Source organism: Poecilia reticulata, chromosome 9 (assembly GCF_904066995.2).
Source record: "Poecilia reticulata chromosome 9, P_reticulata-male-v2, whole genome shotgun sequence".
Classification (NCBI taxonomy): domain Eukaryota; kingdom Metazoa; phylum Chordata; class Actinopteri; order Cyprinodontiformes; family Poeciliidae; genus Poecilia; species Poecilia reticulata.
The window spans coordinates 18,350,839-18,366,609 of record NC_088838.1 but is presented as its reverse complement, the minus strand read 5'-3'; the positions used below and the strand labels follow the sequence as shown (position 1 = coordinate 18,366,609).

The following is a 15,771-nucleotide window of genomic DNA, read 5'->3' as shown; positions in this document are numbered from 1 at the left end:
TTGTTCATACTTAAAATCCACATGAAGAAACTGTATTGGCACTTACCTAGTCTGAGCTTGACACAGCGTGCTGATCACAACAGATTTTCCACCACCGGTTGGGCCCACAACCATCGTAGTGTGTCGTGTCATCATTGTCTCATACATCTGCACCACTTTATCCACCTACCAGGATCCGGATAAAAGCAAAGTTTTAAAATGTCTTTTTGACAAGAGACTTCAAAGCGTCAAAACAAATGAAGGCTGTGGGTAAGATGAAGCACCTGGTCAGGTAGGACAATATATTTGTTCTCTTCCAGTGTGGACTCAACGGCATCATTGAAGTTAGGATAGCGAACACGAGGGCAGTCAAGTCCTGGGAAAAGGTCAGAGATCAGACCAAGGAACAAAGGGACATCCTCAAAAACAAACTTTGGCAGATTCATGTCTCTGAGGGCGCGCATCAACACCACGTCCTGTTAAAACACAGAAATGCAACAATTAAATGACAAAGGTATACAAAAAAAAAAACTAAAAGTAATAAACTATTTGTAGACTTTAGGTGTTATATATTAATAAAAAAATAAAATAAAATAAAATAATTTTTCCATTCAAGCTTGTATGCATTTACACAGCAAATGATTTTTTTGCTACCAGAGGAAAAAAAAAGACATTTCTTGACTGAAAGAAAATAATTTAAACCAATCACAAGCAACAAACCCTGTAACTACCTCATTCAGGTTCGGTGAGTCTCTCTTTAACTCTCCTGCCATCACCAGGACAGACTTCAGAGCACGAAGGCCAAAATCGTAATGAGACTGCTTGGATAGTTGCTCACGAGCGAGCTTATAGAGGACTGTCATCTTCTTTGCAAGCACCTAAAATTAACAATATATATATATATATATATTAAAAAAATATTACATTTCATGAATCATTTTATATTTTTGAACAATCTAAGAACTCAAACATAGCTCTAGCTTATGTGTTTTAAGATATTTCCTTTACAGTCAATATGAGAAGAGCTAAATCATGAACGATTAATTTTTCTATTTATTGTTATCTGGTTACCTTGGCCAAGAGGAATCCCTCAGAGAAGAGCATTATCTCACAAATCTGCTGCAGGTCAGGAACAATCACCACCACAGGCCTGAAGAGGGCTTTGACTGACTCTGGGAGCTCTGTACGTCCTGCGTAACCGGGGTTCATGGTGATGAAGATGCCCATGCGGTCATCCATAGTGATCTCTTGTCCCTCAAACTGAAGCGTAGGATCAGAAGGAAGTTTTCAATCATGTAAAAAAAAACATTTTAGTCACTGCCAAAAGTATGTGGAAAATCCCAAAATGATTAAAACTGTTCTTTGCTCAGTTATCCACATAGCAGTTGATATTGCTACATTTTAGCAAGTGGAAAAAAAGAGCTTTAAAGTCTGTTCTGAAAAACAATCTGTAAATCTATAATTTGCATTATATCAATTGAACTGATATTTTACCCTTCTTCTTTTTTTTGCAAACAAAGGTTAGTTATTTTATACAGGTGGACTGAATTTACAAGTTAAGGGTGCAAACATAAACTCAAATCAAGCTTTCCATAATATTAATTGTAAAAAGAATTTTAAAATCAGATATTTTCACTTCACCTCACAATTATGCAGTACTTTGTGCTTATCTATTGCATAAAATTCTAATAAAATACACTGAAGTTTGTGATTGCAATGTTATAGCTCAAGGATGGATCATCTAAACGGTATTACTGGTACTCTGCAGACTGATGGAACCAATTGTTTATTTTTGGACTCATTTGTTATAACAATTGATTTACCTGAAATGTTTTACAGTGCAACATGAGAGCATTGCGTATGGTCTGCATTTGAGAAGAAATAACTGACAACACAGAAGCATCTATTCGATTGAACTCATCAAAGCAGCCCCAAGCGCCACACTGGGCAAGACCGGAGAAGATCTTCCCAACAGCCTGCGTGCAGAGAAGAAAGGCAATGAAGTGCAAAACAGTGTTATGTTTTTAAATACAAAAAAACATCACAATAATATATCTATGTGTGTTACTTGATGTGTGCCTCCTACCATGTAGTCCATGCCCTCGCCACAGTTTGTAACCACACACAACAGGCCCAAAGCCTTGGCCAGATCTTTGGTGGACTCTGTTTTTCCTGTACCAGCCGGTCCTGCAGGAGCTCCACCCAAGTACATAGAGAGGGCCTGTTTCACAAATGCAGAGCTCTTAAGTTGCCACTAAAAACCACACCACAGCTTTCCATGCGACTCTTTAGGTATTGCAATGTCTCTTAGGACCTGTGTGAGGGTCAGGTAGATCCGGTCAGTTAATGGAGTTATAACCAGTCGACCGTTCAACCCCATGTACTCATAGCCGTAAGAAAACGTGGCACTGCACTGATGAACAAACAGGTCGTCGTGCTGCAGGATCCAATAAAACCTCAGCTGGCTTTCCCACTCAAACTCTTTTGCATCCATTATGCTGTGAAAAAGATAGATATGTTTACTCAAATCTTGTGCTAGCATTGAGTTAGCCATGAAACATAGCGCTAGCTAGGTTGAAGTGTGAATGCTCACCTGTTGTCCACAAAACTGTCCACAATGTCTCTGGCATGGACATCAATGATGAGCACAGTGTTGATCTTCTTTCTGTCGTTTTTCTTCAGCGGTTGAGTGATGCGTGTAACGAGTTCATCAATCTGGTGGTGCATCTTTTCAGCGTAGTACTTCAGGGCATATTTTTCTCCTTTTTTGACCTTTGTAAAGACATCTTGAACCTCCCAGGTCCACCACACTTGATTTGCAGCAAGCACTACCATACCCTGGTACAGAAGCATCCACTCTACCCTGATGAACATGGGAATGAGATACTTATTGCAGCCTGTTTGCACATGAGAAATCCCGTAAGCTCTCTGTGTGTTAACACTTACCTGCTCCTGTCTTCACAATAGCGAAAGATCGCTTCCTTAGTGATAAGCCTGTTAGTTCTCCGCATCTCGTGAAGTACTGCCAACATCCACTCTTCCACCCTTCCCTCCACTGGGATGTGGCTCCTAAACTCCATCACCTCACCTTCGGCAGACACCATGGCAGCAACCACCCTCTCGCCACTGCTTTCCACGTCGAATCTCAGTGAAGCTATGTTGTCGTACATCTTGTGCAACAATAAAGGCAAAAAACAAAACATCAGTAACAGCATTTTACAAACATGGTGAGCAGTTGTTCTCTTCTTCTCTAAAGGAGCAGTGAACTGCCTTTTTTCCCCCCTGCCAAGTATGCTGGTGAATTTAAAAACACCCTCAGTGTGGGTCAGAACAGGGAGATGTATTACGTTTGTGGACAATCAACCTGTATGGTGCCTATGAAGTCCATGTGTCTTTTGATGATATTCCACTGTAAAAGGTTTATGTAACCTTCTAATCAATTGGTTGAAAATCTCACTATCCAGATGTTTTATGACTGGCTACATTAATACCCACTTAGTCTACGTCACAGGAAGGTGGGTTTTTCTGGTTATCAAATTATGTAACATTCATTTGAAGGCAGTCTGCGAGCCTTACTTTCATATGGCAAAATGTCTTCCAATAACATTGAAAGTATGACAGGGTTATTATATTGAAAGTAAGGATTTATATTTTGTTTATCTTGTGAAATGACCTGTCACCTTGATCATGTGTTCCTGAACACAAGCAGGGTCACTACTCCCAAGAATACTGAGCAGTTCATCATCAGAGATAAAGAAAAAACGCGGGAATGCGTTTCGCTTGGAGTCCAGGTAGTCATTAAGGCTCTTCTGGCACCTCTCTAGACCAAAACTCAAGGCCTGTAGGTCTGTTAGCCGACTAGGACCCAGGCAGGAATGCTTAATATTTGGAATCTTCTCTGTGTCAGTCATTATCTACAAAGAATTGAAAAAGATATCAATTGGATAAGTCCATTCACAACGTGCTCTGCTTTGATCAAAATATATCAAAGTGTAGCTCACTTCTTTAAACTTCTTGTCAATGTTATCAAACTTCTTAGCTTCTTCAGGTAACTGCGAGCGAATGTCTCCACCGATGAATATGCTCTCCAGGTACATCCACTTCCGCTGCACAACCAGCCATATCTATAAAAAGACCTTTCTGTCAGTTTGCCTTTGAATGGATACAGTAAAGACTAATAGAAATTATTCATCGCCATAATAAGATATTCATATGCCTTGACTGTTTCACATTTTGTTAACATTAGAGCCAAAAGATTTACTGTATTGCACTTAGATTTTATGTGATAGAGCAGGGTGCTCTAGGAGCACAGGGGGCCGGGCCCTTTGATGCGGGCTGTTAGGCACCGGATGGTGCCAGAGTCTGGTCTGCATCGCCAGCAGTAAGTCAGGTTCATTTCTGGTGAGAGTTGGACTCCTCCAAGGCTGCCCTTTGTCATCAATTCTGTTCATGACTTTTATGGACTGAATTTCTAGGAGCAGATATCCCTCCCTAAGAGATAGGGTGAGAAGCTCAGTCATCCAGGAGGGACTCAGAGTAGAGCCCCTGCTCCTTCACGTCGAGGAGCCAGTTAAGGTGGCTTGGGCATCTGGTCAGGATGCCTCCTGGACGCCTCCCTGGTGAGGTGTTCCGGAGCACGTTGGAGGGACTATGTTTCTCGACTGTCCTGGGAACACCTTGGGGTTCCTCTAGAGGAGCTGGCCCAAGTGACCGGGGAGAGGGAAATCTGGGCGGAAGATGGATGGATGGACGGATGGATGGAATTTAAATCCATGTATCATTTCCCTTTAACTTCACAAACATTTTCACTTTTTGTTGGCCTGTCACTTAAAGCCCTAATAAATCATACCATGGTGTGTGCTTATAACAGAGAAACGTAAAAAATAGGAAGAGGGGTTTACCCACCTCTATAGTCTCACTAATGAGAGACAGCTCTTTTTCCCACCGCTGTATAATATTAAGGAAAGGCCCAACGAAACGGCTGCCAGCCATACTCTGTAAGTTCATGACATCATTGTCCACATTCAGTAGGATCTCATCTACAGCACCTAGAATGACACCATGCTCCTTGGTGCCTTTGAAATACGTCTGCACGATAAACCTCATATTGTCCCAGGTCTCTGATACTGCCATCACTCCCTAAAAGCATACAAATAAAAAAAAGTAAAAACATGCAGTATATGATTTGTCCACAATTACTAGTTTCAGTTGTAAACTGATACAGATCAAATTTGAAGTTCAGCTGGATTTGTTAAATTGAGGCAAATGTTACCTTCTCAATACTCAGCTCTTTTACAGCAGAGGTGACAATGTCACCTATCACATTAGCATATTTGTGCAACTCCATAGCAAACATGTTCTGCAGAGTAAATTTCTCAGGATTCATCTCAAAGCTGGTACCGGTCCTTTCCATTAACTCCTTCCAGTGCCTGAAATATAAAAACTTTCTCACAACAATTTTGCTGTACAGACCACAAACGTATTTCCTTCTCAGTTATATTATGAGAATATCCTCATATTCAATAAATTAGAATATGTGTTCCCACTGAGGCTCTTTTGTCAGTTTAAATGTGCCTTTTGAAAATAACAATGTTTAAACAGATATTAAAACCACTTTTCACTAAGCCCATAATTCTGTTTTAAATTTTTTTTTTAATTGGTCATATACAATAGTCTAATCTTAAAAGCTGTGTTTTCATTAGATGCAAGTGGAAAATTGTTAGAATTACAAGAAATAAACACTTCAAAACACCAGTCTGTGCGTAACTAACCTACATAATGTATTTTGCTTAGTGAACTATGTTACTGAAAAAAACCAAACGTTTCAATAATATATACATTTATTGACCATGACTAAAGCTTCTGTGTAAACACAATAATAAAGTATGATGGAATTTAATAATTTAACTGCAAAAACATGGAACCTTGAGCATTCACACTAACCTGTCCCTAAGGGCTTCATTCTTCAGGTCTAGCAAAAGCGGCAGAGATTCTTTGAACTCCTTCATGCATGCGTCTAGATAGAAGGCCACGGGTAAAGTCCGCACATCTTTGGGCAGCCTTCTAAATCGTTTGATGAAACCCTCTATGCCGTCCTGTAGCACCTGCATGTCTAAATCGACCCACAACGTCTGAGACCACTTTTCTTTTGCTTTCTAAAGAAAAAAAACAAAAAACAAAAAAACAGACCACCTCATGAACAACTTGACAACCTCAAGAACATCCTGCAATTTCAGTTCTTCACTGACAGCAACACTGTCCCACCTTCTGGGCCTCAAAAACACTATATATCTGTCTTAATCCCTGCATTTCTTTCTGGATCTTGGTAGCCTCTGGGTACATGGTGACTGGTAGGTCTAACAGTTTTTCGGCATTGGTGAGCTCATACCGTTCTCCCTCTATTTTGGCTAAGTCCGCCTCGTATTTAGCCATTATTACTAGTCCTGGAAACAAGAATAGCATAGCATTAAAAAACAAAAAAGAAGAAGAAGAAGAAGAAGAAAAAAAAAAAGAAATTACAAAACAATGAATCATCCAAGCACCTTTATCCAAATTATCTCCCACAGATCCAGGACCGTGACGGTTGAAGCTTTCAGCAAAAATAAGCATCTCCTGTTTAAATTCTCCAACCTTGTTCTTTGTAATCTTTAAAAGTAACACAGAGAACAGAAAGTGTATTCACAGGGTACGAAATAGGTATAACTTTGCGAAGTACAATGCCTGGCAAAAGTATTCATACTTATTGATCTTATCACATTTGATCACCTTATAGCCACAAATTTCGCTGTATTTTACTGAGACAACTCAGCACGAAGCAATGAGTAAATGTGAAGTGGAGCAAAAATTTTACAAGGATTTTGGAACATTCTACAAGAACAAAAGTGTAACACTTTTATATTAGGCCTCCTTTACTCTGATACCATGAATAAAGTCCAGAGCAGATGGATAGGGATCTTACAGATCACTGTTGTAACCATCAGAAGTAAATGAATGAACATGTCAGACAGAGAGGGCTTTCTTCAGAAAACAGTCTAAGAGGACTACTGGACTTAAAAATTTTGATTGTGTAAAAATTCAATCCCCATGTATCCTTGTTCTTGCTCTCTATAATTAATCGCTAATTTTGTTGAGCTCCAAACATTTCTTTTGGATTTCTAAGTTTGTTCGTGGCTATGTAATGTTAAATAAAATTCGAACTGCATTGAAGGCTTTTGCTGTGATACATCAAAACTTCAAACGGTATGAATACATTTGCAGGAAAACTTGTTAAAATTAGATTTTATTTTTGTGTGGCTTGTTTGAGTTTTTCCATGTCTTACATCAGTAAATGACTTTTTGACTTCTGCTAGACTTTCATCCACTTCTCTAGCTTCAACAAAAAGATCAGCCCATATAAGCGCAATTTTGGTAATTAGATCCTGTTCGTCTTCGCCAATCTAGAATGCAAGAGTGACAATACATTTAACAAGTTAAACAATGCAGTTTGTTCAATAGCAGTCAAATATCTGACACATTACCTTCACGTTGTGCATGGCCAGAGTTCTGTATTTTTCCTGGATATCAAGGATTCTGATTTCCACAACTAAAGACATGGCCCTAATGTCTGAAATGGTGGACAGCACACTCTTCAGGTCTTCAAATGTGTCAGGGCTTTTCTTCAGCTTCTTGTCAAGTAGCTGTTTTTTTTTTTTTTGCAGACACAGATGTTATTAAAAACAAAAATTTTGACCATGGAACATTGAAGTGTATTGAAAAACGTACCATGAGTTCGTCCTTCAAGCTGAAGAGATCCTCTTTAGCAGGCTTATTTAGAAAGCTACTAAGTGAAGTAATCCAGGACTCAGCAAGTTCCAGCATTGTGTTCAACAGTGGTTGCAGGTTCAGATAGATACTGTACTTGGCCTTGAATTGAGGTTCCAGAATCACCTTTCGCTTGATGTTACTTAGGAACTGTAGCTTATCATCGTACATAGCACAGGATGGGTTCTTTGCCGCAAATGTTTCATTGACAATAGTTCTGTTCTTTTCCCAAAGGGCTCGATAGTGTTTCCAGGTGTTTAGGTACCGTTCCATGGAGAGAAGAAGTCGCTTGATGTTTTCAGAAGTTGTCGTAGCAGTCTCTTTTAGCGAGGGGTCAAGCCAGACGTCGCTAAGGAAGGATATCGTCACTAACTCCTCCTCACCGTGTACTTGCTGTGGTGGGCATTCGAGGCAGGTCCCATTCATCCAGCGTGGGAAACGCTTGACATAGAAATATGGCCATAGTTAGAAAAGAACATTATTTTTCTTTTTTAATAAAAGTAAAAAAATTGCGATGACCTTACTTTAGTGCTGTCAATACATTCTCTAATGCATTGCATGATCACCCAGAAGATTTCGCTACTTTGGGGCTGTGACACAATCTTGGGCGCAGACAGGATGGCATCAATTTGAAACAAAGGTGTTCTTCCCATGAGCGCCGCGTCGAACTCCTTAATACTCCTTAAAGCAAAGTCAATATGAAAGACAGAACAGACAAAACTGTGGGTTCTAAAAGGAGAATTAGACTTTTAACAAAATATAATCCAAGTGATTACCTCACCACCATCTTTACTATAGAGTCAAACACTTTGCGCTCCCAGTGAGTGTAGTAATTTGCCATAGATTTGGCTTTTCCGCTGCTGGTTCCCAGGATCAAATGTTCAGTCTTAGTGATGAGGAAACCAATGTCAGTGTATTTACTAATAGGTAAAACCAATGTCTTGGCCCGCTCGACCTCAATGCGTCTGCAGAACTCCTTGAGACCTTTGAAACAGAGTACACTATGTACAATTTTTATGTTCTTAAAAAGCCTTATTTGTACAGCAAATAATAAAACACTTCTACCTGGTACATCATTTGATGACTCTGGTACTGAAAATCTTAGTATGTTGGACATCATAATTAAGTGTAACTTGGATTCCATTTCCTTCTCGTTGTTCAAAATCTGCTTGACCAGAGATTCAAATTTAGAGAGGTTCAGTAAACCTTCGTTGATGAAGTCCTGTATACCTGTAAGCAAACACATATCATGCATACACATTTCCCCAATGTGGATATATCATCTTTCACATATATAATCACTGACCACTTATTCAGATGCACTTGTTTAATTGCTTGTTCACAGAAATAGGGAATCTGTCCTTCTCTCAACCTAGGAATTCAGATGTTGTGAAGTTGGCTTGCTGAAGTTCAAACTAAGCGTCAGATTGAGTGCAAAAAGGAAATTAAGGCATTTGGAACTTTTGCTTTTAAATATTAACAATTTGCCCCAGGCATACTACAGGCTTACAAAAATTGGAGCGTGCCAGAAAAGTTTGCCTCGTCAGTGAGTGTTCAGATAGCAGGGTCTCTATAGGGTGGTGCAATGGGGTTGATATTTTCTTGACACCCTGATGCCTTTAAGAAAGAGCATCACCAGGTGCGGTGTCACAGATACAATTTCCAGATTGAAAAAAAGCAAACAAATAATTACATTTATTTTTAGTGCTTTTATTCAATCAGTTTGAACTTTGTCATTAGTGTCACCGTTTGATACCTGCTCCTGAAGGAGAGGAACTCACTGAGCCAGCTGGGCAAGCAGTGAGGGTTGCCAGAACAGAGAGAGTTGCAGATGGATTGGCTTTACTTGCAGTGCCTGCCCAGCTCCACCTGCAGTGACGATTCTCATCCTTTGTGTGGAGTCTTGGGTGGAGATATTAGGTTCCAAATTTAGGTTGTTTTGTTGCATTGCCATCAATGGTAGTTTTTTAAATATTGTGTGAAATGTTACATTTTACTTATTGGCCTTCAACTGAGAAAAAGACCATACGTTTTGCACTTGTTCCTAGATTTTGTTGGTCCTTCTCTTCATATTCTATCTATTTGTTGAATAACTTTGATAATATATGAATATTCTAGTGTTTTCTATGCTTTTGATTAACTTGTTTTGATTGGATGGCGATCTCTCTTTGTCTCACACGCACATACACACACATCCGCTGTCATCGTTTATCCAATGTCAGCAGATAAACGGTTTTCTTGTAACAGTAAATCGTTTCTTTGCCATTGGCACATTGGGCAGCACATATACTAGGATGACTGATGGCGCTAAGACACTCCTCCTGGTTGTTTTTGACCAGGAGAGGTGCATTGTGTCAACAGTGGTACTGGGAATAGGTGGAGGTGCTTGATCTTTTCACAGATTATCGTTCTCATATTGTACTGTCACAACATTATGCCAGTTTTCACAAACATGTAAAAAACATTTTTTTTATGGAAAGATACATAGGCCATCTTTAAGGTTTTTTTGTACATGATAATGTTATGATAGATATTCACACTACTCCAAAGATCTCCACAGCACTTAGGGATGTGGCCTATGGTCTGTGCGTATTCATAATGACTGCAATCTGGGTGATGATATCAGGTATGTTCTCCAAGAAATCTTTACAGTAAATTGCTGAGTCAATGCCAAGCAATTAAGACAGTTCTGAATAAAAAAAAAGAGTCCTGAGTAATAAGAACCAGCACCAAGTAGCTAATAAAGTGGCGGTTTCTGAATCAAAGTACCCAAAGAATTCCAGTTGAGTCGTTTGCATCCGTGCTGCATTCCTTTTGTGACTTCTTGTATTTGTGGTGTCATCATAATGACTTGAGCATCACTCAGAGTGTCCATCACAGAATGATACCGATTGACAAGTTTGGTCAGATCGTCCACATACCTAAAATTAAAATCAGCACAGGTGAATAGGCAGATAGAAGAGTGTGGTTTTAGCAATTTGAATAAGATCTGATTTAGTGAGAGCCATCACCTGATGAGACTGCTCTCTAGAAGAGCCACATTTTCAGCCAGCTTGGGCACAAAGAAGCCCAAACCTACAAGGTAGTTTGTTTCAGAAATTATTACCCTGATTTCTGGAGAAAAATTTACAATGTATTTCACATTCCTTTTCGGGCTTGATTCAGGTGAATTCGAGTCCTAAAAATGAAAAGCAGGCATTTGTTTTAAGGACTACATTTAAAAATAAAACAAATTAATACTTGTATTAATCTAATAACTATGATGGAGTATCAAGGCCAAGCTAAGAAAATAAAATGCGATCACATTACTAGAATAAAGTCATAATATTAATTCAATTCAATTCGGCTTAATGCTATATTTCAATTCACAACAAATGTCGTCTCAAGGATCTTCACAAAAAAATCATTTCATTTCAGTCACACATGCATTCCAATTGATTCTAGTTATAAAGAGTGCAGTACACTCATAACTATTCAAAGTCATTTAAAGGTTTCTACCCAGCAGATTACACCATGTCATTGACTTGCAGCATTCACTCCTCCTGGACAAGTAGCAGAAAATCACTCGCGTTGTGTTGAGGCAATCTTTTATACCGAGCATGAGTGCAGCGACAATGGAGAGAAAAATCTCTCCATTGAATGGACGAAACCTCCAGCAGAACCTGGTTCAGTACAAACAGCCATCTTCCATGATTGTCGGTGGATTTACCAAATTACAGTCGTAAAATTATGAGAATGAAGTCATGTTATGAGAATTAAGTTATATTATTATTAGTCTAAAGTCATACAAAATAAACCTGAAATATGAGAATAAAGTTGTAATAACATGAGGATAAGATTGTAATATTGCGAGACTAAAGTTGTACTATTACCAGACGAAAGTCAGAATATTAGGAGAATGAAGCAGTTTTATTAGAACTCCTCCATATAAAATAACAAAAGATTAAAATGAGTAATATTGAGCATTTAAAGTTATGCGTTATCAGTTTCACAAATGAGGAAATTCTTGACACTTTAACACATCAGCATTGAACTATTATCAGTAGCAGGACATCAAAACAACAGCTGTGTAAATGACTGCATCTATTTCAAAAAAAGAATCACATGGCTGAACTGGTCCTGCCAGGTCTTAATCATGCTGTCAAAGTTTTTTCTCATTGAAACAACTTTTTTTTCTCATAATTTAACTATATTCTTCTGGTAAATTGGCGGCTTTATTCTTCTGATGTAATGACTTTATTCTAGTAATTAAAAATAAATAAATAAAAATCCTCGTAGTCTGGCCCCAATACTCCATCATAAATAACATTCCTTACCACCATTTCGGTTTTTTTAGCAATCAACAATTTTTTTTTCATTAGTGATAATAATTTGCCCTCTGTCTCGTCCAGCCAAGACTCGTACTTCATCGTCTCGTAGCCTTTCAGCTCCATTGCCATTTTCTCATACTTGCTCTTTGCCTGAGAGCAACACAGTAGAGGTCACAAAGGGTTCCAGTACTTGTTGGCTACCTGAACATTTACAGTGAATCTAAAAAAAAAATGACACTGTAAAATGCATCACCACTGCCGTCTGTTCACTGCTGAGCATTTCTGGAACTTTCAGGAAGGGAAGAATGGTTTTTTTGATGCGGCGGGCAAGAGCTCGAGCCCATCTTATAGCTCCGGCAACAGGAGGCTCATTTTTTGTCAGTTGAGGACGGTCCTTCTCTGCTTCATAGATTTCACTTATGCTGTCCACCTAGAAAAGGAGCAAAACATGCTTGCTGAGGGTCTATTAAAAATAAAAACAAAAAAGTGATCAAACACCTACAAAATGGTTGAGCCACGTTCCTCTTTTTTTTTTTCCTTTCTTTTTGTACAGTTACTAAACAGAACTGAATGAAACTACATTCCATAACTGTTTGGACAACAACATTTAATTCAGTTTGGACTGTATGTGTTAACTGTTCTGCAGTTGAGGCTTTGATGAAAATGACCCTCCGGCGTAGCATTCAAAGCAATCAGCTCCTTAGATTTAAAGTACAATACCTCTCTGCAGTACTGGGTCAGGATGTCATCAAATTTTCTCATCAAATGGTCGTTGATGGCTTTTCTAGTGCTGATTTTTTGGAATTTCTGCAGCAACTCAAAGGCGGCGGCCGAGAAGTGCAGAGTGTTAAAAGACATATCGACAAAGTCGATGACCTTTCTGTCGATACACTACAGAAAAAAATAAAATAAAATAGAATCAGCTTGACAAAATGGAGGCAGCAAACAATAGGTGCATTTTCACAGAATAAAATAGTATTGCAAATTGTTACAATTATTCAAAATTTTCTTAACTGACCTCTATTGTAGTTTCAAAATCTTGAATAATATCTTTCCAGTTGGCTTTCTTTGATATGCTGAAAGGATTGAAGGTAATTTCCTGGAAGGGCAAAACAAGATCATCCACTTCTTTCAGTAAATCGTGAACGCGTCTGTCTCCTTTCAGTTCTGGACCAAAGACGTTGTTGAACTCCTCTAAAACCTAAACCATTCAGAACAATGCTTTTAAAATCAGCATAGTTATACACATACAGTTTTTGTGGAAAAACTTCAGTTTATTAATGCAAGATAAGGAAAATACATGTGTTCACTGACCTGAAAAACCCCACCCAGGTCCTGGCAGACCAAAGCCATGTAATCAGATCTTTCAAACAGTCTTATGCGATCAAATTCCCAGCGGGGAGTTTGGTTTATTTTTTCAATTTGAGCTCGCATCTCGAAATACGACGACTTCCATTGCTCCAGAACCTGTCTTGCTTCAAGCACTTTGGTCTTGGCCTCTTCTCTCTTCTCTCTGACATAAAGACATAATATTTTAGTTAAAATCCAACCAATGTCACAAATAAAGAACATTGATAAAGTATTGATAAATAATAGCATGACATGTAGAGCAATTTAACCAGTTTTAAAGCTACAAATTTCAGTTCAATTCAATTTAATTATATTCAGGAAAATTAGAAATATATTCTTCTCTGGACATCCTTTAAAAAAAAAATAAAAAATTGACCTTATTCACTTGTACAGTTCAAATCCCTTCTGGCTGAATCCAATTCAACCTGACGTAATACTTTCACATTCATATTTTACAATCGAAATCAGTTCACAAGAGAGAGACTCTTGTTTTCCTTAGGTTAAAGAGTCGAGAAAGAGAGGACACGAACTTGACTATCGAAGTTACAACAACTCCTTGAGCCACTTGCTCACACAACTGCCAGGCAATACGCTCCATCAAAGGGACCATTCGATCATTGGAGTTATAGTGAAGAGAGATCATCCACATAATCTGCAAGCTCTCCATCAGATCAGGGATGGTCTCCAAGATCAAAGCAAAGTTGGCTCCCGCTGCCAAATTCTGCAAAAGATAGTCATGAATTTGACAGACGTGAACGAGATTATGTCACAACTAATACGGACTTCACTGCAAACTGCCTTTGTAAAAATGGCCTACGAGTGTAAGAAATGTTCAATAGGAATGATGTGAAAGTTACATCTTACCATGAAGTGTCTCTCCAGTGTTCTAAGGAAGCGTATGTTATCATGTGCCTCGATGTGGTATTTTGTTAGTTCAGCAATCGTTCCATTGAAGTTGAGAAGGCAGCCTGCATTTGCTGCCTTCACCACCTCAAAGATCTTCTCCGCCACAGGCTGCTTAAGCTGCTCACTCAGAGCATTAAAGACAGAAGAGCGCTCCTGCCAAAGGTCTATCTCAGCCATAGGTCCCGGTCCCTGTAGGAAGATTAAATGCGGACGTTCAGATTGATCAGTGGATCACATCATGTTTTTTTTTTTCTTTTAACAAAGCAATTGAGTCCTTCATATACAAATGCTTGGCTTGTCCCAACACTTCTCAGACAGTTTTGGGTTCTAATGAAAAAAAGCAGAAAAAAAGTAATCATAATCCAACCTGTGGTTTTTTGTTCAGCTGTTCCTCAATTACAAAGGTAATTTGAGTCTGCCAGTTCATCACACACCGCTCCAATGCCTGTAACATCTCTGGATTATTAAGAAGCACATCCACCTCTGGATTCAGGTCAATCTCAGGGATTTGGAGTATAACCTCATCTAGGGAATACATTCCATATGTAGACTCAATGTTATTTCACGAATGGATTTAATGTTAATATAATTTTGTTTTTCCACCTATAATGAAAACTACAAACATAACTAAAGAAAAAGATTGTTTTTGATTACTTGAATAAGTTCAAATATGTTATTAAATCTAGTGCACTGCATACAAAGCTCTCTGGGGTAGTCTTTCAAAAAAAAAACACTCTAGGTCCCTTTCACGTCGTACAATAGACGTTCTCTAAAATATCTACTTTTTCCAAGCAGATGGTATTGTGAGGTTTCATAGCTTGAGAATCATGTGTTTTTTTTCTTTGTATCTGAAACAAAGATGGCTCAGTGGGAGATGGAAAAAAATGTATTCTTTGCAGTTATGTCAATCGTGAGACTGACTGACTTGGAGGCTGCTTGTTTCATGAGCATTAATCTAATTAACACGGCTGACTATTTCTACATCTTTTACCGTTAAAAGATATGATTAAAACAAACCTTCTATTTGAAGGCGCAGGAGAGTTGAATTGACCACTCCCAAAAACTTGTGTGCTCTGTTGAGCAGTTCATCACGAAGTATCAATTTCCCGCTTGACTTAACCAAAGTCTCGTCTTCTTTACTTTTGGTTTTCTCTTTCTTGTCACCGTCTTTAGAAATCTTGTCCTGAGGAGGTTTCTCCTTGAGCTGAACACCTGATCCAGTACTGGACATCTGGTGTGCAGTGAGTAGGGGTATGTACATCTGAAGAGAAATTTTGAAATTATGAAAAGTATTTTCAACGAAGGATCATTCTCATTTTCATAGGCTAATCATGTTTACAATTGTCCGATTGGCCACAGAGGGAAATACTGCCGTTGCTATCCTAGGCATCAATCCAGCAACTGACCATCATGTTTTATTAAACTT

At 38.7% G+C, this 15,771-nt stretch overlaps 1 protein-coding gene across 1 annotated transcript in view; it reads right to left on the bottom strand.

Moving 5' to 3' along the window:
• dnah10 (dynein axonemal heavy chain 10) overlaps positions 1 to 15,771 on the bottom strand; it is a 34,536-nt gene that overhangs the window by 16,499 nt on the left and 2,266 nt on the right. The window contains exons 5-37 of the mRNA XM_008418650.3: positions 15,363 to 15,606; positions 14,713 to 14,870; positions 14,304 to 14,534; positions 13,970 to 14,160; positions 13,404 to 13,602; positions 13,108 to 13,290; positions 12,810 to 12,980; positions 12,343 to 12,519; positions 12,096 to 12,239; positions 10,791 to 10,957; positions 10,549 to 10,700; positions 8,845 to 9,009; positions 8,556 to 8,763; positions 8,304 to 8,460; positions 7,741 to 8,220; positions 7,497 to 7,655; positions 7,299 to 7,415; positions 6,522 to 6,624; positions 6,244 to 6,422; positions 5,923 to 6,134; positions 5,252 to 5,408; positions 4,885 to 5,118; positions 3,981 to 4,103; positions 3,660 to 3,893; positions 2,926 to 3,149; positions 2,573 to 2,842; positions 2,294 to 2,477; positions 2,066 to 2,200; positions 1,803 to 1,955; positions 1,051 to 1,239; positions 711 to 857; positions 264 to 455; positions 47 to 165 (exon numbers count right to left, since the gene is read on the bottom strand). Of these exons, the coding sequence (XP_008416872.2) occupies positions 47 to 165; positions 264 to 455; positions 711 to 857; positions 1,051 to 1,239; positions 1,803 to 1,955; positions 2,066 to 2,200; positions 2,294 to 2,477; positions 2,573 to 2,842; positions 2,926 to 3,149; positions 3,660 to 3,893; positions 3,981 to 4,103; positions 4,885 to 5,118; positions 5,252 to 5,408; positions 5,923 to 6,134; positions 6,244 to 6,422; positions 6,522 to 6,624; positions 7,299 to 7,415; positions 7,497 to 7,655; positions 7,741 to 8,220; positions 8,304 to 8,460; positions 8,556 to 8,763; positions 8,845 to 9,009; positions 10,549 to 10,700; positions 10,791 to 10,957; positions 12,096 to 12,239; positions 12,343 to 12,519; positions 12,810 to 12,980; positions 13,108 to 13,290; positions 13,404 to 13,602; positions 13,970 to 14,160; positions 14,304 to 14,534; positions 14,713 to 14,870; positions 15,363 to 15,606 (6,158 nt within the window). The remainder of the gene's footprint in view (positions 1 to 46; positions 166 to 263; positions 456 to 710; positions 858 to 1,050; positions 1,240 to 1,802; positions 1,956 to 2,065; positions 2,201 to 2,293; positions 2,478 to 2,572; positions 2,843 to 2,925; positions 3,150 to 3,659; positions 3,894 to 3,980; positions 4,104 to 4,884; positions 5,119 to 5,251; positions 5,409 to 5,922; positions 6,135 to 6,243; positions 6,423 to 6,521; positions 6,625 to 7,298; positions 7,416 to 7,496; positions 7,656 to 7,740; positions 8,221 to 8,303; positions 8,461 to 8,555; positions 8,764 to 8,844; positions 9,010 to 10,548; positions 10,701 to 10,790; positions 10,958 to 12,095; positions 12,240 to 12,342; positions 12,520 to 12,809; positions 12,981 to 13,107; positions 13,291 to 13,403; positions 13,603 to 13,969; positions 14,161 to 14,303; positions 14,535 to 14,712; positions 14,871 to 15,362; positions 15,607 to 15,771) is intronic.